Consider the following 24,590-nt stretch of genomic DNA (forward strand, 5'->3'; position numbering starts at 1 on the left):
GTCTCGTCGCCAACAGAACAACTACGAGAATAAATCAACGACCACGATTCAGTGGTCTGATCTTCACTCAGATTTCACTTACAACAATAGAGTAAGTATACGGCTTGTTATTAAGGCGAAGAGCTGTTGTGCTGGGGACGCTTTCAAAAACGGGCCCTTTTTTGTTTCTGAAGGGATGTGCCGGGTAACCCCTTAGAGAATTGAGCCGCACGCGAGCTTTTCTAATCCAGACAAGGGCTACTAAATTGACCAAAATTTCAATGTAATTTTGGTGAATGCGATTTTGTTTTATACAATGCGATTTTCGTTGTCTATTAGTCTTTCGTAATGACTTTTTGCAGAAGGGCGTTATCGGAAACGGCCTCCAAGAGCTCTTTTCTTGATATGGAGCATGACACTGGACTTTGACCATAGTCAAGAGTTTGTGTGCCAGAGCCGATGGTTACTGAACCAGATGATTCCAAAGAATTCAGAATCTCAATGAACTCACCCCTTTTCAATGTGCCCATTAGTTTATCTGTGTTAACATGTTTGGTGTAGAACTCGTATAGTCCATTCACAGTGGAGGACAGTCTTTTCCTTCTTGGAGATCCACCGCTACCTGTAACGGTGGTAATTTTGCCCTTGGATTCAAGAAGATGCGATTCGTAATTAGCCAGAGCACACAAAACCAGTTTGTGCTGCAAATTGTAGCCGCTCAGCTTTGTGGATCCCACGTTTACTCCGAAGATCGAATTGCACACCTTGGCAACGAGTCCAATATTGACCTTGGGGGCAGACTCCAGAGTGAGAGAATCAAACTCTGACTGCGTCACCTTCGATCTGGTGGTTTCCTCGATCACATCCAGCGATCTGTGGATTATATCCAATGCCTTCCTGATATCACCCGTGTTGGAAGCTACCTTTTTAGAGCAAAGGGTGATTGCAACGGGCTGAATCAAAGGAATCGCATCCAAATCTCCACCGGTCATTTTCTGGAGAATGCGAAGCTTGTTCATTATCACCTCCTTAGTTTGCTCAGCTGTGTATGGCATGAATGCAAGAACCTCAGGATTGATCTGATTGTTTTTCAACCGAGGTAAGAACCTATCAGTCAGGTCAAGGGCGTTGGCAATCCCAATAAGTAAGAGATTAGGGCCTCCTTGTTGATGATTTGAGGCCCACGTGAAAAGCTCAAACAAAACCTGTTGGTTTTTGTTCACCAAATTGTCCAATTCGTCCAATACGACAATATTCATGTCACAGATAGACTTGTCTGCCAGCACCTTGCTAAGAGTCTCGGAATCCAGTTTCTGGCGCTTTGAAGACTGCGATATTTCACGATGAATGATCCTATACACATCCTCTGGTCTTGCCACGGCCATGCAATTCACCTTCACCACCGAGACTCTCGAGATTCTACCAGCGATCTGAACGTCGTAGATGCTCCCTCTTTGAGATTTCGCATTATCTGTGTACCAATCCAAAAGCGACATGGTCTGGGCAGTTTTTCCCGTCCCAGGAGGACCACTGATATATATGGATGCCGAGTTGTTTTTTGCCAAATTTGTCTCGATGAAGCTCTGAAGGTGGTCACACTCCTGTTGCCTTGAAACGAGTGTTTTTTGATCGTCCATCTTGTCACATTCAGAGCCCCTGAGGAAAAGCGACTTTCCCAGGGAGTACACCGAGCCAGTTGTATTCCTCTCGACAGTCCCCTCAGCTATAGTAAAGTCGAGACGTCTCTTGGCCTTTCCCAATTCTGATTGGCTCACGTGGACTCCATTTCCTTTTTCAGGGGTCACTGGCGGCGATGCCAGCCCAGTGATTGCTCTGTTCAACTGATCATCACTGACGACTTCCAATGGCTTTCTGGCATGGTGTCTTTTCCTTTCTGATTCCGGACTGAGCAAGCCGATTCTTTTCATGTGTAAAGCGTAATCGATTCAAATTAGGATACTCTGAAGGGATAAACAAAAAAAAGGAAGAAAAAACGAATAATCCAAGAAAGAGAACAAATGGAAAAAAGATAGATATAAAAATTGTAACAAGGGTTGAATCAGGCGCGAAAAAAGGGGGACGCGCCGGAGTGCACCAACAGAAAAGCTCTAGCGCGTGTTTCCTGCGACACGCCTGCGACACCGGGTGAATAAAAACGGACATATCAGGTTGCAGATCATACACGTTTTCGGCAAATATTGTATTTGTCAGTAAGAGTTTATATATCTAAACTATTTATGGTCTATCTGCCTCACAGAAGCCCCAAATCCTTCTTCAATTCGTCATTATATTTGTCGAGAGTGAAATTGATGAATCCTCTGTGAAAGTGGCTCTTTCCAACCTCCTCGATCAGCTTGACGTCTTCATCTTCCAACTCGAACTCAAACACTTTGATCACATCTTGGATTCTCTCCAGCTTTGACGAAGTTGTGAGTGGGAGTGCACCCTTCTGAATGGCGTATCTGAGTAAAATCAATGAATCTGATCTACCATACTTCTCGGCCAGCCGGGGAATAATTGGATCCAGGGGTCCACCCTTCGCCTTCGTAAGAGGCAAAAGAGGGGCATATGCCTCTATAAGTAGTCCATTGTCCTTTGTGGCGCTCAATGATCCGGGAATTTGCTCCGGAAGATAAGGATGATATTCGAACTGATGCGCTGCCGGTTTGATAGTGGAAACCTTCAGAAGAGTTTCAATGCTAACAGTGGAGAAATTAGAGATACCAATGTTCTTTGCCTTGCCCTCCGAGACGAGCTGTTCCATTTCCTTCCAGTACTTTGCCAAAAGCTCCTGGTCTTCTTCAAAGATGTCGTTGTGAATCAGGTACAGGTCCACATAGTCCAGCTTGAGCTCTTCCAGACCAGTAGTAAGCGATTCGTAAGGTCCAGAGGTGAATGGACCACGCAGTCCAATAACTCCAGGGAAAAACTTGTCAGTCAACCAGATATCTTCACGCTTCACGAGCCCGTTGTCGATGGCCTTGTTGATGGCGGCACCGATTTCTGGATGGGTAGTATAGACCTCAGCAGTGTCGAGGTGTCTGAATCCAGTCTCTATGGCTTGGTACACGGAATCCACCAATGGCTGGTGCAACGTATCCTTAAACTCCTCAGGTCTTCCCTTTTTCTCGTGCTGCCAGGCAGTCCCTGAGCCAAAGCCAATTCCGGGAATTTTGTCGCCACTGGGCAAAGTAAAATATTCAAGCTTAACCATTTGGATTTATATGCTGCTGAAACCTCAGAAAATCTCAAAACAATTCTTAGGAACCGTTCAGTGACGGGGAAGAAAGAGGACGAAAATTACGGGAATCAGCGCCCTTTATCCGCATTGCAGGATTAGCCAACAATGTCGTGCTTTTGCTGAAAAATTGGCCTTATCTAGATAAGCCATATGCGATAAGCAAAGTTGGGAGAGCCGAAAGGGATTCTTAATAAGCAGGTTCAATAGTTGGCAAGTTTTGTAACGTTAAACATGTTACTAGTTTATCGTTGAATACTGGTAGAGAACATGTGCTGGGGTGGAGACGTGTCGTATTCTCTCTTAAATAGCCGTGGATAGGAGCCTCCATACTTTTTCTCTAGCAAGAACTCGAATGTATCCATAAACCATGCTCCTTTAACTCTTGTACAGGCTATTAGACCGTTACAATTGTTAAAACTGATACATCTGCTCCGCTGAGGAAAGATATCAATTGAAAACTACGGAGTAAGTCAAAAGTCTACAGCAAATCATTACCGATGCCCACCCGCCACAGTTTAAATCCATACGATATCTTATCCCGACGCTCGATGTCCCTTTGTCACTAAAATATTCTACAACGTCTTCAAACATGAGGGTTACTCTATAAACTCTGGAATCCAACTGTACTAGAAAAAAAACATGACAATCGTAAAAGCCCCTAAAAACCAGCTGAGTTCGAGGGGCTATGAAACATGAATACTTGGGCAAAAAAAGATCATTCGACACAGGAAGGCTGGCACTATAAATACAAACCGTCTACTCTCTACCATCCCCTTGCATGGTAATTATCGTTATCCCAGTCATCGTCGCCTTTAACAGGTACTTCAACATCCACGTAGTGGACGCCCTGCCGCCTATTGGCCGAGTTCACGAGCGGCGAATCAATCTCAATTAAGGGATTCTTCTGGCGCCCTAAAACCCCGCTGACGATTATGTTTGAGGTCTTTTCCTCCTCAACTTCGGCAGCATGCAATCCGGGGCCGTTCAGGGATAGTGCTTCAACTCCTTCGGACTCTTGATGATTATTCTTGAACCCATGCTGCTGCAATTTCGGAGTAACTTTCGGAGTAGCTGGCCTGCGTTCGCGAGATGCCTTTCGCGATGCCGGGGGTCTTGCAGCCGCTGGGTTTTTGTTTTCATCAGAACGCATCATCATACTACGTTCCCAAACGATGGATTTTCGCAAAGACTCAGATAATTCAGTCGAGATCATCTGCCTGCGTTGGGTGCGAGGAGAGAGATTTCCGTTCTCAACCGGTTGGGCTTGGTGATGAGACTGTTGTGGATCCACAACAGGCATCTGCTTTGGCGATTTTATCATGCGAGCTCTCTGTGGAACCGCTGCTGGCGTATGTCCACGATGGTGTTGCTGGGTAGGCAAGAACATATGCGTGGAAAGGGCTGTTGGAAGAAGAGTGGCTGCTGTTGGTGGAGCATTCGATTGGTGTTTGGAGTCGGCATTGTTAGGTCTTCGAGAATTGGCAAAGAAGGAAGCCAGATTGATTGCGCTCTTTGAAACAGACGGCATTGTCGGCGTTGCAGACGCATTAACGTGGGACGAGGAAGTAGTGGTGACTCTGTGAGAGGTGATTTCTAATGAGCTCGCGTGGAACTCCGGAGAAAGAGGTTTATCAGATGATCTTTCAGACGATTTTTCATGCTTCTCAGAATGTTCTGGAGATCTCTCCGATCTTTCAGCACGCCTCTCCTTGCTGCGGGACTTCTCATCCTGGAACAGCTTTTTAGGCAATTCGGGTCCATTTGGATTCACACTTTGCTGATGGCGTGGCTGTTGCTGACTCTGACTCTGACTCTGACTCTGACTCTGACTCTGAGGCTGAGAATGATTCTGATTCTGGGCATTCAAGTCATTCAAGAACAGCCCAGACAACAAACTTCGCCTGATCACCGGCTCCTCCTGCTTCGTTTTCTCAAACTCAAGCTTTGACTGGTTTTCCTCATCGGAATCGTCAAACTCCTCCTCGCTCAAAGACGACCAGTCAGACCCATCCGAGAAGTCGTCGTCAGATGAGAACATTACTTTGGCCTTTGGATCGTTATTGTTGCCGAAAAGCGACTTATTGCTTTGAATTTCAGACCCCGGGCTAATTGGACGGACCGTGCTAGCAGTATTCGCGAAGAGTTGAGACTGGTGGTGATGGTCCTGCTGGTGCTGTTGCTGGTGCTGGTGCTGCTGATGTTGCTGTTGCTGTTGCAACACTCGCAATTTGTCCACGTTGCTTGTAGTTATCCTGTGCTGTTGGTGGTGGGACTCAAAATCCTTCTGCCTCTGCTCAGAAGGTCCTGCTTCCAATGTCAGCCTGTCTATAGAATCAATTAAATCGCTTTCCACAGGAGAGGGAGAACTCTCGATATAGAACATGCTATTACTAGCCCGTGGGGAGAATCCGCGGACTATCGAGGTTGACGTGTTTGTTCTCTCCACTGTAGGCCTCGTCGGCTGGGGACTTTTGGGCCCTGCTTTCGGCGAGAACAGCTGATTCACTCCATGAGTTTGCGCAATCTGTTCAGCAGTCTGGATGTGTGCTCGTGCCTGAGAAGATCGGGTCTGCGTTTGTGAGGGTGAGTCATGATTCTGTAGGGTCTGTGTATGTGCATGCGTAGTGTGCAAGGCTTGGGTATTGTGCGTATTATGTGCATTCTGTGATGCTTGATCATGAGTTTGCACCCCTTGAGGTTGACTCTGCAAAGCCTTCTGTCCATTGTCCAGCTTTTTCTGCTTTGTTCCAGCCAAGAATGGCTGCGAAAAGCCTTTATTTTGTGAAATGGACACTAGTGTGTTGAAATCCTTTGAGTCCAGCCGTGTCTGGTGCAAAAGAACGTTCCGATTGACCACACGCCAGGATATATTTTCTAGTCGCTTGCCATTCTTGATGAAATGTGATGATTTGGTCAAAGTAGTCCACACAGTCAGCAAACTATCAAAGTCAAGATGCTGAAGATTGGCCAACGAAGACTCGGATAGCTCCAGGAACTGAACCTTATCTTTTGACATTTTCTGGAAGCATCTATGGTAGGGTAGGTGGGAGTGTGTTGGATTGTAGTGTGGAGTTCGTGATGCTGGTGGGGAACAAGTGCTTTAACAAGTATAATTGAGACTTGTATATGCGCAATCTTCAACAGTCACGCTGGAATTCCAAAAGGCACAAAATTTAGCTTCGAAGCGCCTTTCAGCGAGTTTTTTTTTGTGATGTTGTAGCACCTTGTTCAAGGCGTTCAAATACGAGTATGGATCACCAAAAAAAGGTTCAAACCAAGGATCTCGGGACTCAAGCAGGAAAGGTTGGCAAACCAGAGATGGAAGTCGGGGCTTTGAATCCAAATAACCGGCAAAAACTGGTAGTATCGAACTCTGAAACTCAACAGAAACCACCTTGTTAAGAACAAGGACTTGTCACGCACGCACACCCATTGCCAGGCCTATACAAGCGACGAGCCCGGAGATTACCGCGTGCGCAGACAAATCTGAAAAAAAATGAATGACCAGGCTCGGGTGCCAACCGGTTCTCCCCGCGATTGTCCGGGACGCCCCATCTTTGGCCCGCGGTTTGGGAGGGCGTGTACCCACGGCACTGAATGAAGGCTCGTCGTCTCGATCGCGGATAAATCTCCGGATTTCGTTACTGTTTTGGTAACAAAGTGCCAGACGAATTTGGCGAAACTCGTGAAGCGCGGTAGCTTATACACGCTTTTCACCCATAAGGTGTTCTATTTCGCACACATTTACTGCCAAATGCACGGAGTTGTCATTTAATGAGGACACGGCCAGTGGTAGTGGCTATCATGGGCTGTGTAGTGCGCTTTGACAGCTCGTAGCAATTCCCCCATAGTACCTGTTTCGCTGGCCGCCTCATTCCCCTTTGTTGTATATCAACTTATTTGTGCGACTTTTCTTATTTCAAGATTCAGTCCACTTTGCTTAATTTCTTTTCTTTGTTTGTCCGATATGCACCAGTTCATTTCTTTTTCTCCAGATAATCCGAACGGTGTTCCGCAGAGCATGCGGCGCTAGTGGAATTCCGTCGACCCCCCACCGAAGTATATAAATCCACACGCTTTTGCCATGATCCCTCTTTTTCGATACTCTGAGAACCTCAGTGTTACTAAAGTGAACCTATCAATTCAAATATAGAATGACCGTTGGCGAGAAAGTCTTTAAGTCCTTCATCTACGTTGACGACACGCCGTTGCCTAGGAAGGCCCCCGAACTGGCCACTAACGTGCTAGATCTGTTCTCACTCAAGGGAAAAGTGGCAGTCGTGACTGGGTCTGCCCGCGGACTCGGACGTGCTATAGTAGAGGCATATGCGCAAGCAGGTGCTGATGTGGCTGTCTGGGACTACAAAGACGCTCCGCAGGTTGCAGAGGAACTGCACAAGAAGTACGGTGTACAGTCACGTTCTTACGGCTGTGATGTCTCCAGCTCGGAGGCTGTAGAGGCCACTATCGCACAGATCGAGCAAGACTTTGGAACAATTGACGTGTTCGTGGCGAACGCCGGCGTGGCTTGGGAGACCGGATCAATCTTAGAGGAGCAAAACCAAGACGATAAAAATTGGCATCGCGTCATGAATGTTGACCTGAATGGAGTCTACTATTGTGCTAAAGCTGTTGGTCGGATTTTCAAGAGCCACTCGTCTGGTTCGTTGGTTATCACTGGCTCCATGTCAGGATCGATTGTGAATGTTCCAAACTTCCAGGCACCTTATAATGCAGCGAAAGCCGCCTGTATCCATTTGGGAAAGTCATTGGCCGTGGAATTTGCACCTTTCAATGCTAGAGTCAACACAGTTTCTCCGGGGTATCTAGATACAGGTCTCTCGGACTTTCTTCCGGATGAAATTAGAGCGAGATGGTGGGCAATCTCGCCGATGGGCAGAGAAGGACTACCTCAGGAGGTGGTTGGAGCCTATCTTTATCTTGCCAGCAATGCCTCGACTTACACTACTGGCTCCAACATGGCTGTTGATGGTGGTTTTACGGCTCCATAGAGGCTCCATAGAGGCTGTGAATGGAGATGGAATGTGGCGAGTGTGAGTATGGCTAGTGGTTGGTGGCTGGGGACTACAGACTCGGCTACAGGCAGCGAAGCCAAACGATTGGCTCAAAAGACTGGCTCAAAGACTCACATGTGACTAGTTTGACTGTTTTCATACGTTTCAAACATTTTTTGTTGCCCAGTACCGATAATACTTAGTTGTGTTTTGCGTAACTTTGCCGTAGCGCAATCGGACAGTCCGCTGGGTACATTTCCTAATCAGGAAACCCTCCGATGGCCCCGGCCCCTTTACTTAAGGCCATGGGCTTCTTTGCTATTCTAAACCCAAAGTTTCAATCTGTTCTACGATCTCAGTTTTTTGTTTTCTTGATCTAACTGTTTCAAAAACATCTCTGTTTATAAACAACCACAATCACCAGTGTGACTGTGTCTTATAGTTGTCTTGTTGTTCATCTGTCGATCCCTCTACAAACGCAACCCTCCGGATTAATATGTCAAATGTCAAGAGCATCATCGTGGATGTCGGCGAACTGCCTACCAAAGATCCGGTCTTGAAGCCAAATATTCTGGAATTATTTTCCTTGAAGGGAAAGGTGGCTTCAATCACAGGCTCGTCTCAAGGAATTGGCTATGCCATTGCTGAATCTTTTGCTCAAGCAGGTGCTGATATTGCCCTGTGGTACAACTCAACTCCCGCAGATGAACTTGCTGCATCTCTTTCAAGCAAGTACGGCGTCACTGTGCGTGCGTACAAATGTCCTATCGACGATTTCTCCGAGGTGCACAAGACCATCAACAAGCAGGTTGAGGATTTCGGCCGTATAGATGTGTTTGTGGCAAATGCAGGTGTGGCCTGGTCAAAGGGTGAAATTCTGGGGATGTCGGACGACGAAGGTCAACGCGAATGGCGCAAAATCTGGTCGCTGGATGTCGATGCCGTATACTACTGTGCCAAGTCGGTTGGAGAAGTGTTCAAGAAACAGGGCTATGGGTCTTTCATCGCGACTGCTTCCATGTCCGGCCATATCGTGAACTTCCCCCAAATGCAATCGCCTTACAATGCAGCCAAGGCTGCAGTTTTGCATCTGATGAAATCCTTTGCTATTGAGTGGGCTGGATTCGCTCGTGTCAATACTGTTTCTCCTGGATACATTAAAACCGAAATGACCAAAAGTATTCCTCTGGAGACGCGTGCACATTGGTGGCCTATTATTCCTATGGGACGTGAGGGCTTACCCCAGGAATTGGCTGGTGCATATCTGTACCTGGCTAGTGATGCTTCGACCTACACAACTGGATCGGATATCAAGGTGGACGGAGGATATTGTGCGGTATAGAAATTCATTTGGAAGACTATTATATGGATTAGACTATATAATGGGACCGCAAAAATTCATCATATAAAGTGCCGTTATAGCCAAGGTATTCTATGAAAAGAGTGCTGTACAGTCTTACCAGGACCACTAGCAGAATTATTTATTTTTCGCCTTTTTGTACACCACCTCAAAGAGGTATTGCTTTATCACATGACCAACAATTTGCAGGTTTTTGGTTCAATTGTTAAGCCCATTTGTTTGATTGGAATGAATCATTTGTCCATGCAGTCAGTATGTATTATGCAGTCAAACTACCCTGTTTCAACTGTTCAGACCTGCTAAACCCTCCAAAAAAAATTCCTCTTCATTCTTCATAAACATCCACCTTCTTCAACACCAACGGTCTTGTTTGCAGTCCATCAATTGACTCGACAAGATCTCCGTTTTGCTTCCTCAGTACTTCGATAGCTCGTCTCAGATCAACACTAGTATCACCAGCCTTTCTAACCATTTCAGCTCCGCTACCCTCATCAATTAACTCCCAATCATGGCTATATTTCTTCAGAAGTGTGGCGGTGTTTGGAAGTTCTAGAAATCCGTATTTCTCCAATGTTGATACATGCAAATCGTATTTCTTTTCAATATCCTCGACTTTCATCCGACTATGACGGGATATGGCACACAGTATCTTATTCAATCTGGCTTGGTTTACCACGCTCGAAAAAACATCGCTTTTAAGTCCGAAAACTGCTTTACGGTAGCTTTCTTCAGGCTGGTGACTGCCTAGGCGGAATTTTCCACTCACAGCTTGTAGCATGGCCGGAATATTGAAGTCAGCAAATGATTGAGATAATCCGTCCACCCATTCGTCATCCACAGAGTTCTCCAGCCGTCTGGTTATGGCACTTTCCATGGCCAGGTTATCGTCATTAAGCATATCATTCACCATCATTAATCCAAAAAGATCCCATTCAGTTCGCACAGAGTCAACAAGCGAAAGTAGAGTCATCAAACTCCTCAACTGGAGGCGAGCAGTCTCAAACTCCAAAGCGTTGAAACAACACACTGAAGCCCAGTAAAAATACTCTGTCGCGCCCTCAATCGAGATCCGATTCGATATTTCTGTTATGGGACCTTTGTTTGCCAAATCGAACGCAAATCGCCAGTTTTCAGTCGCATGAAACACTTCCATGGTCTTCACAACCACCTTATTCAGCACAGGTTTCTCGAAACGGGTGCAAATTTGCCTAAACGACTCATAAGCCATATCATTTGGATATCTGATTGTAAGTTGTGCAAAAATGTCGATTATACCTTCGAAAGGACCGATCAAAACCGTCTCTTCAAACACCTTATCTAGCCTCACCTTGTACAGGTACCTAATCCCGATACGGATCAATTCAGAGCCCAGCTCTTCATCCTGCAAACCGGTTAATCCATACTGATCCAATAGCCAGTGGTATATCTGAGTCCACAGAAATGTGTTCTGCGAAGGACACTTGTGGTTGAACACGTCTCGGTTGGCTAGTTCAATGCATTGTCTTGGAGAGCCTACCGTGGAAACGAGGTAGTTATCAATATATAGGTCAATCGCAGCAACCTTATTGGTCTCACCAGTGTCAGAAGGGAGAAATTCGGGAGTCATAAAGGATACACAAAGGAATTGGTGTTTTAGTCGAATATTGAGTGATATCCATGTGGCTCTTATCGTAATAAAGCTCTAGACATCTGATCGTGATAGGTAGTCCATTTACCAATTTCTAACTTGAGTCTCGCCACATCCTCCGCCACTGATAAACTGCCCCACAAAATGGGCCGATCGGTGCGGTGGAGATCTCTTTAGAATTCACAACAGGTTATATTACCTAAAACATGAGAAACAGTGTTAATATTAAAGATCTTCTTGATCGCATTGCACCTTCACCACTCATTTTGGATGGCGCTATGGGAACAGAGCTCGAGCTGAGAGGTGCTAAGGTCGCTAACAAGTTGTGGGGTGGAATATGTTACTTTGATTCCCCTCAAATGGTGGAGGATATACATCTGGAATATCTAGAAAGTGGTGCAGACATCTTAATTACCAATTCTTATCAGCTGAGCACTTGGGCAATGCTGGAATCAGGCAATACGAAAACCCAGGAAGAGTGCATAGAGGTGTTCAAAGGAACGATCAAGCTAGCGAAAAATGCCAAGGATAGGTTCCTAAGCAAAACAAAAGTTGGTAATCGTCCCATTGAGCCCCTAATTTCCGGCTCTGTAGGACCATACGGTGCATATCTCGCAAATGGAGCGGAGTTTACGGGTGAGTACGGGACCGTATCTGAGCAGAGAATCAGGGACTACCACTACGATAGGCTGAAGGTACAACTAGAGAGTGCGGATTTGGATTTGGTAGCAATGGAAACGATTCCACATTTGCCGGAGATCAAGATTCTGGTAGCCCAATTTGACGAGATGGTAAAGGAGTTGAAGATAGAGGGAGCCTCTTATTTCCTTAGTCTGAGTGTTCGGGATAGCAGTCATCTGGCTGACGGGACTGATTTGGCTGAGGTGGTTGAGTTTTTGGACTCCTCAGAACACCTTTGGGCCGATTACTTAGTTGCATTTGGAGTGAACTGTTGCGATCTTATGGTAGCAGATGAGGCACTTGAATATATCAAGGCTTCAATTGCTAAGTCCAAGCATCTCAAAAACATGTCCCTCATAGCATATCCCAACTCAGGCGAGATCTACGACGGAATCACCAAACTGTGGACTCAGGGAGAAACTGTCAAGTCTGGAAAATCGCTTTCGCTGTTTGCACAAGCCTGGGTAAAGCATGGAGCCAGGTTTATTGGTGGGTGTTGTCGGACCCGGCCAGAGGACATTAAGAAAACTTATGAGGTGGTGAGCAAGCTTTATAGGTGAGACCGAGAAAGAGCGGGAATTCAGCTAAACCGTTCGGGTTGTAGGCCGGATTGTATGTCAGTCCGCAGTCCAATTGGAGCCCTCGTCACAAATCGGATTATCAATGAAGCCAAGCTTTTTACCATATGTCAAATTGTAATCTAAATCATGTCTTAACCCATACCGAAGCTCCTACTTGGAGTGAGTCACGAGCACCGCCGCACCTGGTGCGACACGACCATCAATGCATCATGCGAAAGAAATTTCCGGCCGATATCACACTCATAACAACTCCGATTGTAACTAGGCTCCAAGCTCTTATTTTTCAACATGGCTGAACAAATCGCTAGAAGTGCCCACTTGGCAAGCACTGTGTTGAAGACGCTCTCTGACGAGCAGAGGTCACTGGCTTTGCTGAAGGTCAAGGAGGGTCTCTTGAAGAACAAGACCGAGATTCTAGAAGCAAACAGACTCGACATGGAGGCGGCAACCTCGCAGAATCTATCGTCCTCGTTGATCAAGAGACTTGACTTGTCCAAGAATGACAAATTTGATTCGATGTGTGAAGGTATTTTGGATGTTTCCAACCTGGAGGACCCACTCAATAAAGTCACTTTAGCCACCAAGCTAGACGACGGGCTAAACCTATACAGATTGACGTGTCCGGTCGGAGTTTTGCTCATAATCTTTGAGTCAAGACCAGAAGTAATTGCTAATATCACTGCTCTGGCCATAAAATCGGGAAATGCTGCGATACTGAAGGGCGGTAAGGAGAGTCTCCACACGTTCCAGGCAATGGCCAAGATCATCAACAAGATTCTTCAGGATGACACCAAGGTACCCAAGGATGCAATTCAGTTGATTTCGACTAGGGGTGAAGTGAGTGATCTTTTGAGCCAGGACAGGTACATTGACCTGGTTATTCCAAGAGGTTCTAACGAGCTGGTGAGAAACATCAAGGCCAACACCAAGATCCCTGTTCTGGGCCATGCCGACGGAATATGCTCGATATACGTTGATGAGTACGCCAACATCGAAATGGCCTCAAAAATCATAGTTGATGCCAAAACAAACTACCCTGCAGGATGCAATGCCGTGGAAACTGCGTTGATTAACTCTAGAGTTGTGGCCTCCGAAGGCTTTGCTGAGATCATCAAGTCACTGATAGGTGCTGGAATCACACTTCATGTTGTTCCAGAGTTGTTAAAGCAGATTCCAGCTGAGCTTCTGGAAGCCACTCCTGGCCAGTTCGTGGAGGCAACGGAGTCAGATTTCAGCAAAGAATTCCTATCGCTAGATCTTGCTGTCAAGGCTGTTTCTTCTGTTCAAGATGCTGTTGTTCATATCAACGCCCATTCGTCGAAGCACACAGATGCTATCATCACGGATAATCAGGAGAATGCAGATATTTTCCTCAAGGGAGTGGATTCTGCAGGAGTGTACCACAACTGTTCCACCAGATTTGCTGATGGGTTCAGATACGGATTTGGAACCGAGGTTGGCATTTCCACCAACAAAATCCACGCCAGAGGTCCTGTTGGTCTGGAAGGCCTGGTGTGTTATTATTACCAGTTGAGAGGGGAGGGTCAAATTGCAGGTGAATATAGTGGTGCTGGTGGCTCGCGTGTTTTCAAGCACGAAAAGCTCGACATCGGTAATCTACACCTATAACGAGCATGACAAAAGATACTAAAAAACTTACGAATTGGAGCTGTCTGACGAAACAGACCTATTTTGTAGAATGAAAACTAAATGATTGAATTTTTCCCGTATCTCTGACGGCTATCAGCCAATTGGTGTTTATCATCATAGCTATATTTTTCATCAGTCCTTGTGATTTAGCCTCTACTCTGCTGAAATCTCGATTTCTCACCTTTATGCCTTGATTGGAATTGCAAACTGATCCCATAATCCGAAACAAAACCTGAAAAGTACCCAACTAATGCTCAGGCAAATAACAACAGTAGTGGATGTTCTTTTTATAATTGAACAATAGAAATTATGCAAGCATGCAGCCAAGGATGAGTACTGCATCTGAACTGCTTGAGGTATTATTTTAATGCATTGGCGTGCAGCAAAGGATCAAAAATGACTGCTGTGAAGGCTGAGGAATTTGAAGGGGTATAAGATAATCACAGTTTCAAGTGGATTATAGAATAGATAGATTGTAAATCTAAATTTAGGATATAACTCTTTGACTTATTTTAGAAAGAATGGGTCTCTTCTGATTGATTGGGTATGTTATTTTAGTTTTGAGCACCGTTGTCCACTAACACCATCATTCTCCAGTTGTTTCCAAAACACACTCTGCGGAGCTCTTTGGGCACCCCAGATCAGTCTGAACCACAATCGGAAAAGCACAGAAGGTCTTTCGTTGTTCTATGTTGTACTTAGGCTCTTGGGTGATGTTCTCTACGTACTGGGAGCCTTGTTTCAAGGCTTGATGGCGTTCATGATATTTCAGGCCATTCAGTACACCACGCATGACGCAGCTTTGCTCTTTCAAATTATGTTCTATCGCAACCGCCAGAAACAAAACCAGGGTCGGATCCAATTACTCCAATCAGATGACCTGAGTGACCCTGATACGAGCGACGAAGACGATGATAGTGACAACGAGAAGGATGTCGATAACTCAGTGGACTCTAGCATAACCCGAAAGGTACTGCGCATTATTGTGGCCACCCAATGCTACATCCAAATTAGTATAGTGACGGCAGGTTTGCTAATGCTCTTCAATGTTATCGATCTGATTCGTATTTACGCCTGGGGAGCACGAAGTGACGCTCCTTTCTACTCTGATCATCGCCTGAGGTTTGGCACTCGAGCACAGATTTTTGGCTGGTGTTCTGCCGCATCATACATAGGATCGAGATGTTCCCAGATTCAACTCAATAATAAAAGGAAGTCGTGCGAGGGAATATCACGCATGTTTGTTCTTTTGAAATGTTTGGAGAGCGTTGTGTCAGTGGCTTGTATTTTGAGTCAGAGTACTGGAAAGCACTATATGCTAATATACTCTTCGTGGCTGGTTGGCTATGTAGGGTCTTTGCTTTTAGACTTGGTGATACTTTATCAGTGCTCCATTTACCAAGGCAACCAATGATATCTATCCTAGACGTTGTTGGATAGACTAAATAAACAATTTTTATAATAATGTGATTTATGCTTCACAGGAGCAATGTTGGACAAAATGACTTCAACTCAGTTTGCATTTTGTTTACGATAGCAATGTGATGTCCAGCATTTTCCAAAAACAGTTCACGATTATAATAAAACTCACTATGAAATCAATGATATCGCCATAAATTTACACCAAAAAACCGACCCAACACTAAGTTTGCAGATCTCATATCAGTCCAAATATCAATGACTTCTCACCATATCCTTTTATCGGCCATCTCATACCTCATAACCCCATCCAACTTGTCCTCGGTATCAAACCTGCCTGAGGTTCTTTTGATCAGCTTCGCTCTCCTCAGTTCTTCCAGCGAAGGAGGAATCTTCTCGTCCGCATCATAAAGCTGAGATCTTGCATCCTGGTCCAGCTCCACCAGCGAAGTATTGGGTGGTCCCGGCATGTAATCACCAAGGGCCTGAATCACGGACGATTGGCCGGAAGCCCTCGACCGAGCTAGAGACCGCTTGACAGTTCTGTTGGCCCACCTCAACAGCACAAGCGAAAGGGTTAGCCTCAGGAACAATACTACCAAAAACCCAAAAACCACCAGAAAAAGACCCTGCAAGCTTATCTCCCAAGAGCCATCGCTATCATGGGTCAAAACCAGACTCTTCACCCATGGAAAAACGGTCATCTTGGTGAAAACCACCACCACTGTAGCCAATGGCAGTCCGGTTCTTCGCGTCAGAGTCACATCGGTTGACCCTAGATCAGGATTCTCGCCATTTATGTCAAGACGATGGCTAGACATGTAATCGGAAGAAAGAACCGTGAGGTATTTGCCGTATATTTTGGGCTGAATGCGGTTAAACTTGGTGATGTACAGGTGTTTGAGCCAGTCAACCAATACCTCAGATCCAATCACAATGAATGTGGGGCCCATCAAAACACCAATCCAGTTGTTGAGAGAAGGAGAAAACGTTAATTGCGAAACCCATGAGTTGGGCTTGAGACCCGTGTTGAAGAGATTGCCCACAGACCCGGTGCTGTATAGTTGGAAAAGATTCCTCGAGATAATAATGAATAACTCAACCAACAATTGAAATCTTTCGGTCAGATCAGCGCAACTAATCTGGAACAGGCCCTCTCTTTCGGCCTTCTTGAAAACGGTACTCTTCAGCTCTGAAAACTGGTTGGACAGGATGAGGGTCAGAAGAGCGTTGGAGTAGGAGTTAATGGCAACGTTCAGGGCCATGATCTGGTAAACAAAAATATGGCAATGAAGACACAGGTATGCGATGCATAGACCAAAAACACCAGATAGCTCCAAAAGACGATAAAAATCGATCACCACACACAGCTCCTCCGACTTCTCCTTCCTCTTGGTCTTGGAGATTCTCATTCTGAACAGCAACTTCATTAAATCCTGACCAAGCGCAGAAAGCAGCTTATCAGCAACCTCCAGCACTCCCACCATGAGATAGAGCTTCATGGCCGTGCCTGCACGGATGTTGTGGTAGATCTTGGACGTATCGAGACTGTTCAGCGTGAACAGACTGGCGCCTACCAAGAGCACCCATAGCGTATCCCTTTTCAAATATGAGTATCGCCATCCTGAAGACGAAAGATCTGTGGTTTTCATTTTAAATTGAAATCTCATTACAGAGAGACCGTGTATCAGCACTCGCAAAGGTGTCAGTGTGAGCAGGGTCAGGAACTCATTGAGACTGTACAATAACCCAAATGCCATGAACTTTTCCAGCCATATTGGCACTTTTGCAAAGTTCAACAACTCATTAACTTGAATGGCCCCAGAATCTTCTTCCACGGTGACGGGTTTAGACTGAACGCCATTGTTCAGAATGTGAGGCACGTTCAGTTCCACCAGTAGATACCTCCACAAACTGAACGAGTTATGTTGACTAGCATTTCCATTGGGTGTTGAATGCGACCTGCTCCTAGCAGCTGATGATGTTCTTCTTTCTTCCATCAAAAAATCAACCGAAAAGATCAATTGGTGATTAGATACGAAATCAATCAACCACAACAAGTATCCTGATGCAGATTGAGTATGAGCATCATATCGCATTTTCCGTTTTTGGACACTACCTAATAAGCGCGATGAGGCTCGTGCCAAATTTCAAAAAGCTTGCTTAATGGTAATTGATCCTTGTATAGTATTTGTCAATGTCACAAACGTCAAAATATTCGCCTGAAAATGATCACCCTTCAAGATGTCGATGCCGTGATCACTCCTTACAAATCTCAGCCGATGTTATCTCCTGGTGATGCCAGCAACCTCAGTTATAAGCTGATCGAGCTTCTGATGGAGGGATCCTGCGAGCGGGAAGTCCTGCGTGCTCTATCGAGTCTTTTTTCCACCGATACTTATGAGCAATTGGTGCAGGAGCGCGTGATAAATCACCATTGTGGCTATCCTCTCTGTGGAGTTGTCGATCCACAGAAAATCTACCATAAAGTGCAGAAGAACCCGTTGGTCGCTAAGTTGAAGCTGCCTGGTGCATATAAGACCAGCTACTGCACCCAGCAACATTACCAGGGCTCGGAGTTCTACAAAAAACAACTTTCGCCGGAAGCGATATGGGCCAGGACAGATGTGGTGAACTTGGACGTGAATCCAAAAGACCAATATTACACTTTCCTGCTGGAAGACGTCTTGGATAACAGCGATCGTGTTCCTAGAAACTCGATGGATACGCTACAGCAATCGCTTGATGAACTGCGTTTGAGTGTAACTCAGCAATCAGGGGTTGATCATAATGATATCAAGATTAAAGAACATGATGCTTCTGAGTTATAAAGAGATGGCGGTTACTGTTCAAGATGGTGCATTACTAGGCTCACTGGTTCAAAGAAAAAGGTGCATATAACCATTGGTTCATTCAATATTCAGGGCCGGTAATTTGGTCCCGGACTTCATATAATTATCATTAAGTAGCTTGCTCAAGCTTTCCCCGGCCATATCTGTATAAGGACCGATTTTGCGGTCTTTCGTGGTATTCATGATTCTTCTTAGGAGGCGGGCTTTGGCCTGTAGTTGGCCCTTGTAGTCGGGAAGGATTTTAGAGGTGTAAAGCAATTGTTTCCGGTTATGCTCGGACATTCGCATGTTGTGATATTGAGTCAAACGCTCAACTTCTGCCCTGTACCGAGGAAGGGTCTCTGGCCAAGAAACACTGTTTGAAGGTTCAACTCCCATGAGGCTTTCTTCAGATACGTAATGTGGTCCAAGACTCGTTTTCAGCAAACCTTCCCAATTAGCCTCAAATGAATACATTTCTTCATATTCTGCACTATATTGCTCCATCTGAGGCTTTTCAGCTATCAATCGCTCGTAGTGTCTTCTGAAGGCGATGAAGTTCCTGGTATCATGATAAAGAAGCTTACCCCACGGGGTCTTCGCAAATAAGATCCTTCCTCTCGCTGTGTGTACACCCTTGTAAATGAATCTGAAAGGTCTATTCACTGCTCGTTTGACTCTGCCTAATCTTGTGTTGGCCCTAGCAAATAAAGCTCGCGAGGTGTACACTTGATCCATCCACTTTCTGTCCAGTTTCGACTTGTGTGAAAGAATGTGTTTGCTCTGGTCTTTCTTCATCTGGCACACCACGTAACCTGCTAGTTTTGTTTTCTGGTGTCTTTTTCGGGCCTCTTCCCAATCCTCGGGCTCTTGGTGATTATCGTGTAATTTGCGCGGTGGGGGTGGTGGTGGTTGATGATACAGCACTTCAGACAGTTTGGTGTTCACGTATTCAGAAACATCACGAGATTGTTCAAACGCGCCCAGAAGCTCGCGATCTATGATCCCCGCGTCTATGAGCCTCTTTCGTGTTCGCCAAGAGCTTTTATCCTTCGAAAACCGGCGGAACTCTTCTCGCACCTTGCTGATACACTGCAGCTGTTCCACCTTGGGGCATATCTCGTTTATATGAATAGATGCTCGTAATAACGATCTGTAGATGCTGAGAATAGAATCCTTGTGACATTTTAATTCATAAAACTGCAACACCATTTTGATGACATGAATATTTAAGCCATATCATTTGGGCCACTTGAGGGCCAAAAAGTTTCACTTAGGGAAGGTGATGAGATGAGCAACGAAGCTCTTGCCAAATTCACTTATCAGCCCAGCTACGCGTTAATATTGCGGATTTTGTGCTAACAAGTTTTGTTGACGCGTTCATTGACGATGGTAAGTTATTTCTTGATGTGAATTTATGATTGGTTGGATTTAAAACTAACTAAAGGCCCGCGGCCCAATTCCACAGCCACCTAAGAAAGCGAGCAAGATCCCTCTTACTCTCCGTCTCAAGAGAAAGACATACACGATCTTCGTGTCGATAGCCAGTGATGCAACGGTTTTGCAACTCAAAAAGGAGTTGTGTGAGATGGTTAATGGTACAGGTGGATTGGTGGTGGATGCCGTTCCGGAAATAATGGACGACGAGGATCTGGGAGGTGACGATGTTGATATACCCATTCCCAAACCGTCATTTGCCACTGGATCTGATGATAGTGACGCAGAAGAAACTGCCGAGATAAAGGGAGAGATTCCAGCAGAATCCCAGGTGAAAGGCTTGGTTATACAGCCAAAAGACGTGAAGTTGGCAGTTCCAAAGGACAAGTCCAATATCCACGAAGGTGCCATCGAGGACATAACAGACGAAAAGGAGACTTTGAGCAGCTTTTCGCTCGAGGACAACGATGTGGTGTTATTTGCCCTCAAGGACGAGGACTACGATGTTTTTGAGCCAATTGACTATCGGAATGAGGAATAATGGGAGCGAGACGGTGTGATAGAGCGGAGGTGCATAAGGATGCAAAGACGATCGAAAAACACATCGCTAACACCTCTCAAATTTTGAACAAACAAGCCAGTTGAAATGGCAGCATTGATAGCACTTTTGGGTAAAAAGCAGTGATCGATAGCCTGACTAACAGTGTTTCTAGTTGACGATAGTGCTCAAGCTTACATACGAGCCAGTACTAACTGAGAGTGCCAGCCAATTCTAACACAAGTTAGTGAACATTACTTCAGCACCAATTAATACTGGCTTCACTACACCATTCGTTTCCATTATTTTAATCTTTGAATCGCATAAAATATACAACCTAGTTAACCAAAGCAGAAGCAGTGGCAGACTCGTACTTCCAGTTAGGAGGCAAGACAGACACGGTTCTGTAGTAACGGGCCAATCTGTGGATTCTGGACTCGATCAAAATCAGTCTGAACTTGGAGTCCTTGTCCTTTCTGTTTCTCTCCAAGTGCTTTCTGACAGAGACAGCCTTCTTGATCAAACAGTAAAGGTCCTCTGGGATCTCTGGGGCCAAACCGTTGGCCTTCAAGATACGCAGGATCTTGTTACCGGTGATGAATCTGGTCTGGGAGACTCCGTGGGCATCTCTCAGAATGACACCGATTTGCGATGGGGTCAAACCCTTCTTGGCGTACTTGAGGGCCTGCTCGATAACAGCCTCCTCGGAGAGCTTGAACCAAGCTGGAGTACTTCTAGAGTATGGAATGGCGGACGAGGAAATACCTTTACCCTGATGGAGCTAGTGTTAGTAAACATTCAAAAATTAGACTTAACCAATACAATCGGAATAAATTGGTATCGTGCAGCTGAAGAGTCTCGCCAGAAAGCCGTAGTTGTATCCTTCTTGAATCATGGAGACGATACGTTCCCGTAAACCAGTCACCACCCAAAAGATCAACTTTTCAGCATCGACAAGACCACCGCAACGACCCTAATTTCTAATTCATTCTGTATCAATTTCGAGCATTGCTATATTACACACCTTGCTGTGCATACGACCCATTTTTGTAAGTTGTTTTGTATAATATGAACTGGTGTTGTGAGATGAAAAGAGGTCTAGTACTGAGGTGGAGCATGAATTCTTGAAAGGGTGTTGAAAAAATTTGGGATATTGATCACGTGGTATGAGTGAGGGTTATAAACCCGTTTGGTTGTGGCACGATTATTGGGTGGAGCACGTAGACTTGAGGTCGTGCTCTAATCTATATTAAACAAAGCCTTATGTAATCTAGTCCGTATTGAGCTATACAAACCTAACATTCTTCATTTATCACAGAACTTGGTTTGGAATATCAGCAAAGTCATCCTCGTCGTCTATCTCGATGAACCTGGTTGGGTGTTAGTATAGGTCTGGTGGCACAATGGATTGGCGTGTTGATCCAACCAGTGCATGTAATCTGCCAACCGATAGCATTGGATACTCACTTCGAAACTCCTGCTTTTTCACGTATCAACTCCACGGCTCCAGCATAAAGCATCTTCATGTCCTGTGTAGACGTCTGGGGCCTGTAGTAGATCAAAAGCAAAGGAGACTTGGTCAAGCCGTCCTTGGTCTTTATAGGATACGACAGAACGATGTATCTTGGAGTATTATCTGGGATCTCTTCCACCAGTTCTTCCAGAGACGTGATTATCTCGTCATCGGTCTTGATCTCGTATGTTTTCTTGTCGATTTGATCTACTCAATGGTTAGAATGAATCCAAGTTCGTAGCTAAGAATTGCACTCACAAACAAGGGCCTGCATCGTAGACGCTCTAGCGCTGGCGAAACGAAACTTGCGCAGCTTGCTGAGAGTTTCGTCGTTAAATGAATATAATGTGCTGCTCTGTGGGAGTGTTAGTTGTGGTGTAAGATTGGACAGCACATGAAAGAGTCAAGCTAGGGGGGTGGTCTCTAATCCCATGACCATCCCCACCATACCTCACATGAAATACCAAATAACACATTTCAAATATTCACATACCATTGTAAGGGACCTCGGATTATTAGCAAGTTATCAGAGCAATTGTTGCACATACGTGGAAGGAGAAACTGTGGATAATGCTATCAAAGAAACGTCAGATCCAGATGAGATTGGAGATCGCACGATTGTGCGGCTTGACTCAATTTCAGAGGAGATAAAGAGATAAGAGTGAATAGAGCGATAGCAAACTGGAAGAAGCTTATACAGTTTCCCAAGCAAATATTATTTGATGAAATTGTTTCTATTAACTAGTGTGAGTATTTAAGGCTTCCACATTTCTACAGATTTCTTGGATTCTGCGAGATTTTCCCAAAAAATACCAAAATGTTGGGATATTCCACAGACCCTGCCGTTTAAACTTAATTTGAAACTCATATTCAAGCTTGCTTTCAACCTCATCAAACTATAAACCAGCTAATTCGGCCTCCTCTTCGGCGGTAGCCCTCTTCTTCAACACGAGGTCGTGACCAGTGACACGCTTGTAGATATCCTTAACGTCATCAGTAGTTGTCTCGAAATGGGACGATGGGTCGTAGGACTTGGAAAGAAAGATTCCATCCTTGGAACCGTCTTCAAGAGGCTCATACAACTCTGCAATACCCATCAACACATCCACGGTCTTTCCGATGATTTTGAAAGCAGGCTCCAGCTCCACGTGGGGTCTGTCTGTCTCGACGATAGTGGATATGATGGCCAGGTAGTAACCCTTGGCACACACATTGTGGGCACTCGAAATCACAGCGATGTAAATGTCATTCTTGCGACCCACCTGCTTCTGGGGAATGATGATTTGAAGAGAGTCCAGATCATGAGTACCTGGAATTGGGTGATCAAGAATACACATTGCCCGGATGACCCTTTGACCCAAAGGTTTGACCTTCTCTGGGAAATACGTTGGGTCCGCAATCACAATAGGTGCCTTTGCAGTTCCCTCTTTCGTCTTGACACCAGCAAACTTCTTGACTCCATCAACTTCTTCGTAAAGCACCTCATCGATTGGAGTGTCCAACATGTAGGTACCACCGTAGATAGCCGACAACCGGGCAAAACCCTGAGGCAACTCACCCAGTCCATAAAGAGGATAGATATATGGAGACTTACCGTACCTGGCGACAGAACCAACATACAACACAATTCTTTCGTAGGTCTCCCTAGCAGGTTGTTCCAGGTAGTCATCTGTAGACCACAACGCCATGGCATGACCGATGAAGTCCTTGGTTCCCGACTCCAACCCGTACTTATAGTATATCTCTGCCATAGTGTTCTTGTCCAGGTCTATTCCGTGTTGAGTCGAAACATCGTCCTCCTTGTAGTTGGCGATGAATTCCAAGAAGTTTCTCATTCTTCTCTTCTCAAAGAACCCCATAAGAGAAGAAGAAACCGCTTCCATTTGGGTTGCTGGAACCTTAGAGATCCTTCCATCACGGTAAACGTAAGATCCAGAGATCTGCTTGAACTCTATGTATCTGGTGACTTCGGTGTGGACCAAGATGTTGGTGAGCTCACCGTTGGCCATAAGGAACTTAGGAATCAAATCAACACACCAATCTCTATCCTTTCCTAGAGAAGGATCAAACGTCTTGTTTGGCTTGAATTTTTCATACAGTTGGGTTAAATTCAGGGAAGCACTCTCTCCTCCGTAGAACGACTGTTTGTCAATGTGCAAGACCTTCTTACCGTCAACGGAGAGCAATCCGGAGAGAACACATTCAGTTAAACCTTGAAACGTTAGTAGTGTAATTTTGTAAGAAAATTGAAAGCTTGTTGCTTCTCAAGAAATTTGCATAAAACATACCAGTTCCTAGGGGAATTGTTAGTAAAATGGTTTTTTTGTTGTGAACAGAATTAAGGTGTGCCCCTTATCTGTCATTAGCCCCAGTGCGGGCGCCATGTAGACTGACACCCCAGAGCCTCCCAAAAAACAGGCAAAACAAATCACGTGGGCAAATAGACTTACCAAGAACAATTACGTCGTAGTTTTCATCCATCTTCAACCTAGCAATTCAACAAGAGGTGAACGGTTGTGCACTGTTATGAAGTTGGTGTGGGCGCGCGGACCAGCAAATTGACACAGAGCTGCTTCAGCAATGGCGTGGCAAAACCAAATATGAGCCGCACTATATGAACCTCATAACTAGAGACTATTCGTAATGGCCAATTTCTACACCAATATTACAAATATGTTGAAAAGAATCATCCTGATTATTGATCATTATTCATAACTT

At 45.2% G+C, this 24,590-nt stretch overlaps 16 protein-coding genes across 16 annotated transcripts, besides 1 other annotated feature; 6 read left to right on the plus strand and 10 right to left on the minus strand.

The window, feature by feature from the left end:
• Positions 1 to 314: 314 nt before the first annotated feature.
• KUCA_T00005155001 (uncharacterized protein) lies at positions 315 to 1,907 on the minus strand (the record flags this gene model as incomplete). The annotated part of the gene is made up of 1 exon (XM_022606312.1): positions 315 to 1,907. The coding sequence occupies one exon, from the start codon at positions 1,905 to 1,907 to the stop codon at positions 315 to 317; it is 1,593 nt and encodes a 530-aa protein (XP_022461157.1).
• Positions 1,908 to 2,230: 323 nt separating this feature from the next.
• KUCA_T00005156001 (uncharacterized protein) lies at positions 2,231 to 3,193 on the minus strand (the record flags this gene model as incomplete). The annotated part of the gene is made up of 1 exon (XM_022606313.1): positions 2,231 to 3,193. One exon carries the CDS (start codon positions 3,191 to 3,193, stop codon positions 2,231 to 2,233), a length of 963 nt encoding a protein of 320 aa, XP_022461158.1.
• A 790-nt stretch (positions 3,194 to 3,983) lies between these two features.
• KUCA_T00005157001 (uncharacterized protein) lies at positions 3,984 to 6,236 on the minus strand (the record flags this gene model as incomplete). Its single annotated transcript, XM_022606314.1, has 1 exon — positions 3,984 to 6,236. The coding sequence occupies one exon, from the start codon at positions 6,234 to 6,236 to the stop codon at positions 3,984 to 3,986; it is 2,253 nt and encodes a 750-aa protein (XP_022461159.1).
• A 1,138-nt stretch (positions 6,237 to 7,374) lies between these two features.
• Positions 7,375 to 8,232, plus strand: KUCA_T00005158001 (uncharacterized protein; the record flags this gene model as incomplete). Its single annotated transcript, XM_022606315.1, has 1 exon — positions 7,375 to 8,232. The coding sequence occupies one exon, from the start codon at positions 7,375 to 7,377 to the stop codon at positions 8,230 to 8,232; it is 858 nt and encodes a 285-aa protein (XP_022461160.1).
• Positions 8,233 to 8,731: 499 nt separating this feature from the next.
• KUCA_T00005159001 (uncharacterized protein) lies at positions 8,732 to 9,577 on the plus strand (the record flags this gene model as incomplete). Its single annotated transcript, XM_022606316.1, has 1 exon — positions 8,732 to 9,577. The coding sequence occupies one exon, from the start codon at positions 8,732 to 8,734 to the stop codon at positions 9,575 to 9,577; it is 846 nt and encodes a 281-aa protein (XP_022461161.1).
• Positions 9,578 to 9,920: 343 nt separating this feature from the next.
• On the minus strand, positions 9,921 to 11,201 carry KUCA_T00005160001 (uncharacterized protein; the record flags this gene model as incomplete). Its single annotated transcript, XM_022606317.1, has 1 exon — positions 9,921 to 11,201. The coding sequence occupies one exon, from the start codon at positions 11,199 to 11,201 to the stop codon at positions 9,921 to 9,923; it is 1,281 nt and encodes a 426-aa protein (XP_022461162.1).
• A 227-nt stretch (positions 11,202 to 11,428) lies between these two features.
• On the plus strand, positions 11,429 to 12,463 carry KUCA_T00005161001 (uncharacterized protein; the record flags this gene model as incomplete). The annotated part of the gene is made up of 1 exon (XM_022606319.1): positions 11,429 to 12,463. One exon carries the CDS (start codon positions 11,429 to 11,431, stop codon positions 12,461 to 12,463), a length of 1,035 nt encoding a protein of 344 aa, XP_022461163.1.
• Positions 12,464 to 12,772: 309 nt separating this feature from the next.
• KUCA_T00005162001 (uncharacterized protein) lies at positions 12,773 to 14,113 on the plus strand (the record flags this gene model as incomplete). Its single annotated transcript, XM_022606320.1, has 1 exon — positions 12,773 to 14,113. One exon carries the CDS (start codon positions 12,773 to 12,775, stop codon positions 14,111 to 14,113), a length of 1,341 nt encoding a protein of 446 aa, XP_022461164.1.
• A 772-nt stretch (positions 14,114 to 14,885) lies between these two features.
• Positions 14,886 to 15,548, plus strand: KUCA_T00005163001 (uncharacterized protein; the record flags this gene model as incomplete). Its single annotated transcript, XM_022606321.1, has 1 exon — positions 14,886 to 15,548. The coding sequence occupies one exon, from the start codon at positions 14,886 to 14,888 to the stop codon at positions 15,546 to 15,548; it is 663 nt and encodes a 220-aa protein (XP_022461165.1).
• A 271-nt stretch (positions 15,549 to 15,819) lies between these two features.
• KUCA_T00005164001 (uncharacterized protein) lies at positions 15,820 to 17,553 on the minus strand (the record flags this gene model as incomplete). The annotated part of the gene is made up of 1 exon (XM_022606322.1): positions 15,820 to 17,553. The coding sequence occupies one exon, from the start codon at positions 17,551 to 17,553 to the stop codon at positions 15,820 to 15,822; it is 1,734 nt and encodes a 577-aa protein (XP_022461166.1).
• Positions 17,554 to 17,781: 228 nt separating this feature from the next.
• KUCA_T00005165001 (uncharacterized protein) lies at positions 17,782 to 18,384 on the plus strand (the record flags this gene model as incomplete). The annotated part of the gene is made up of 1 exon (XM_022606323.1): positions 17,782 to 18,384. The coding sequence occupies one exon, from the start codon at positions 17,782 to 17,784 to the stop codon at positions 18,382 to 18,384; it is 603 nt and encodes a 200-aa protein (XP_022461167.1).
• Positions 18,385 to 18,462: 78 nt separating this feature from the next.
• KUCA_T00005166001 (uncharacterized protein) lies at positions 18,463 to 19,596 on the minus strand (the record flags this gene model as incomplete). Its single annotated transcript, XM_022606324.1, has 1 exon — positions 18,463 to 19,596. One exon carries the CDS (start codon positions 19,594 to 19,596, stop codon positions 18,463 to 18,465), a length of 1,134 nt encoding a protein of 377 aa, XP_022461168.1.
• Positions 19,597 to 19,821: 225 nt separating this feature from the next.
• KUCA_T00005167001 (uncharacterized protein) lies at positions 19,822 to 20,241 on the minus strand (the record flags this gene model as incomplete). The annotated part of the gene is made up of 1 exon (XM_022606325.1): positions 19,822 to 20,241. The coding sequence occupies one exon, from the start codon at positions 20,239 to 20,241 to the stop codon at positions 19,822 to 19,824; it is 420 nt and encodes a 139-aa protein (XP_022461169.1).
• Positions 20,242 to 20,696: 455 nt separating this feature from the next.
• Positions 20,697 to 21,254, minus strand: KUCA_T00005168001 (uncharacterized protein; the record flags this gene model as incomplete). Its single annotated transcript, XM_022606326.1, has 2 exons — positions 20,697 to 21,124; positions 21,182 to 21,254. 2 exons carry the CDS (start codon positions 21,252 to 21,254, stop codon positions 20,697 to 20,699), a joined length of 501 nt encoding a protein of 166 aa, XP_022461170.1.
• A 90-nt stretch (positions 21,255 to 21,344) lies between these two features.
• Positions 21,345 to 21,404: a sequence feature (Short protein (KUCA_T00005169001, CDK29182.1) was converted to a misc_feature.).
• A 418-nt stretch (positions 21,405 to 21,822) lies between these two features.
• KUCA_T00005170001 (uncharacterized protein) lies at positions 21,823 to 22,764 on the minus strand (the record flags this gene model as incomplete). Its single annotated transcript, XM_022606327.1, has 4 exons — positions 21,823 to 22,079; positions 22,131 to 22,227; positions 22,366 to 22,378; positions 22,640 to 22,764. The coding sequence occupies 4 exons, from the start codon at positions 22,762 to 22,764 to the stop codon at positions 21,823 to 21,825; spliced, it is 492 nt and encodes a 163-aa protein (XP_022461171.1).
• Positions 22,765 to 22,768: 4 nt separating this feature from the next.
• KUCA_T00005171001 (uncharacterized protein) lies at positions 22,769 to 24,353 on the minus strand (the record flags this gene model as incomplete). Its single annotated transcript, XM_022606328.1, has 2 exons — positions 22,769 to 24,084; positions 24,323 to 24,353. 2 exons carry the CDS (start codon positions 24,351 to 24,353, stop codon positions 22,769 to 22,771), a joined length of 1,347 nt encoding a protein of 448 aa, XP_022461172.1.
• Between the last annotated feature and the right edge of the window lie 237 nt (positions 24,354 to 24,590).

Source organism: Kuraishia capsulata, genomic scaffold, assembly GCF_000576695.1.
Source record: "Kuraishia capsulata CBS 1993 genomic scaffold, Kuraishia_capsulata_scaffold_6, whole genome shotgun sequence".
In the NCBI taxonomy this organism is placed as follows: Eukaryota; Fungi; Ascomycota; class Pichiomycetes; order Pichiales; family Pichiaceae; genus Kuraishia; species Kuraishia capsulata.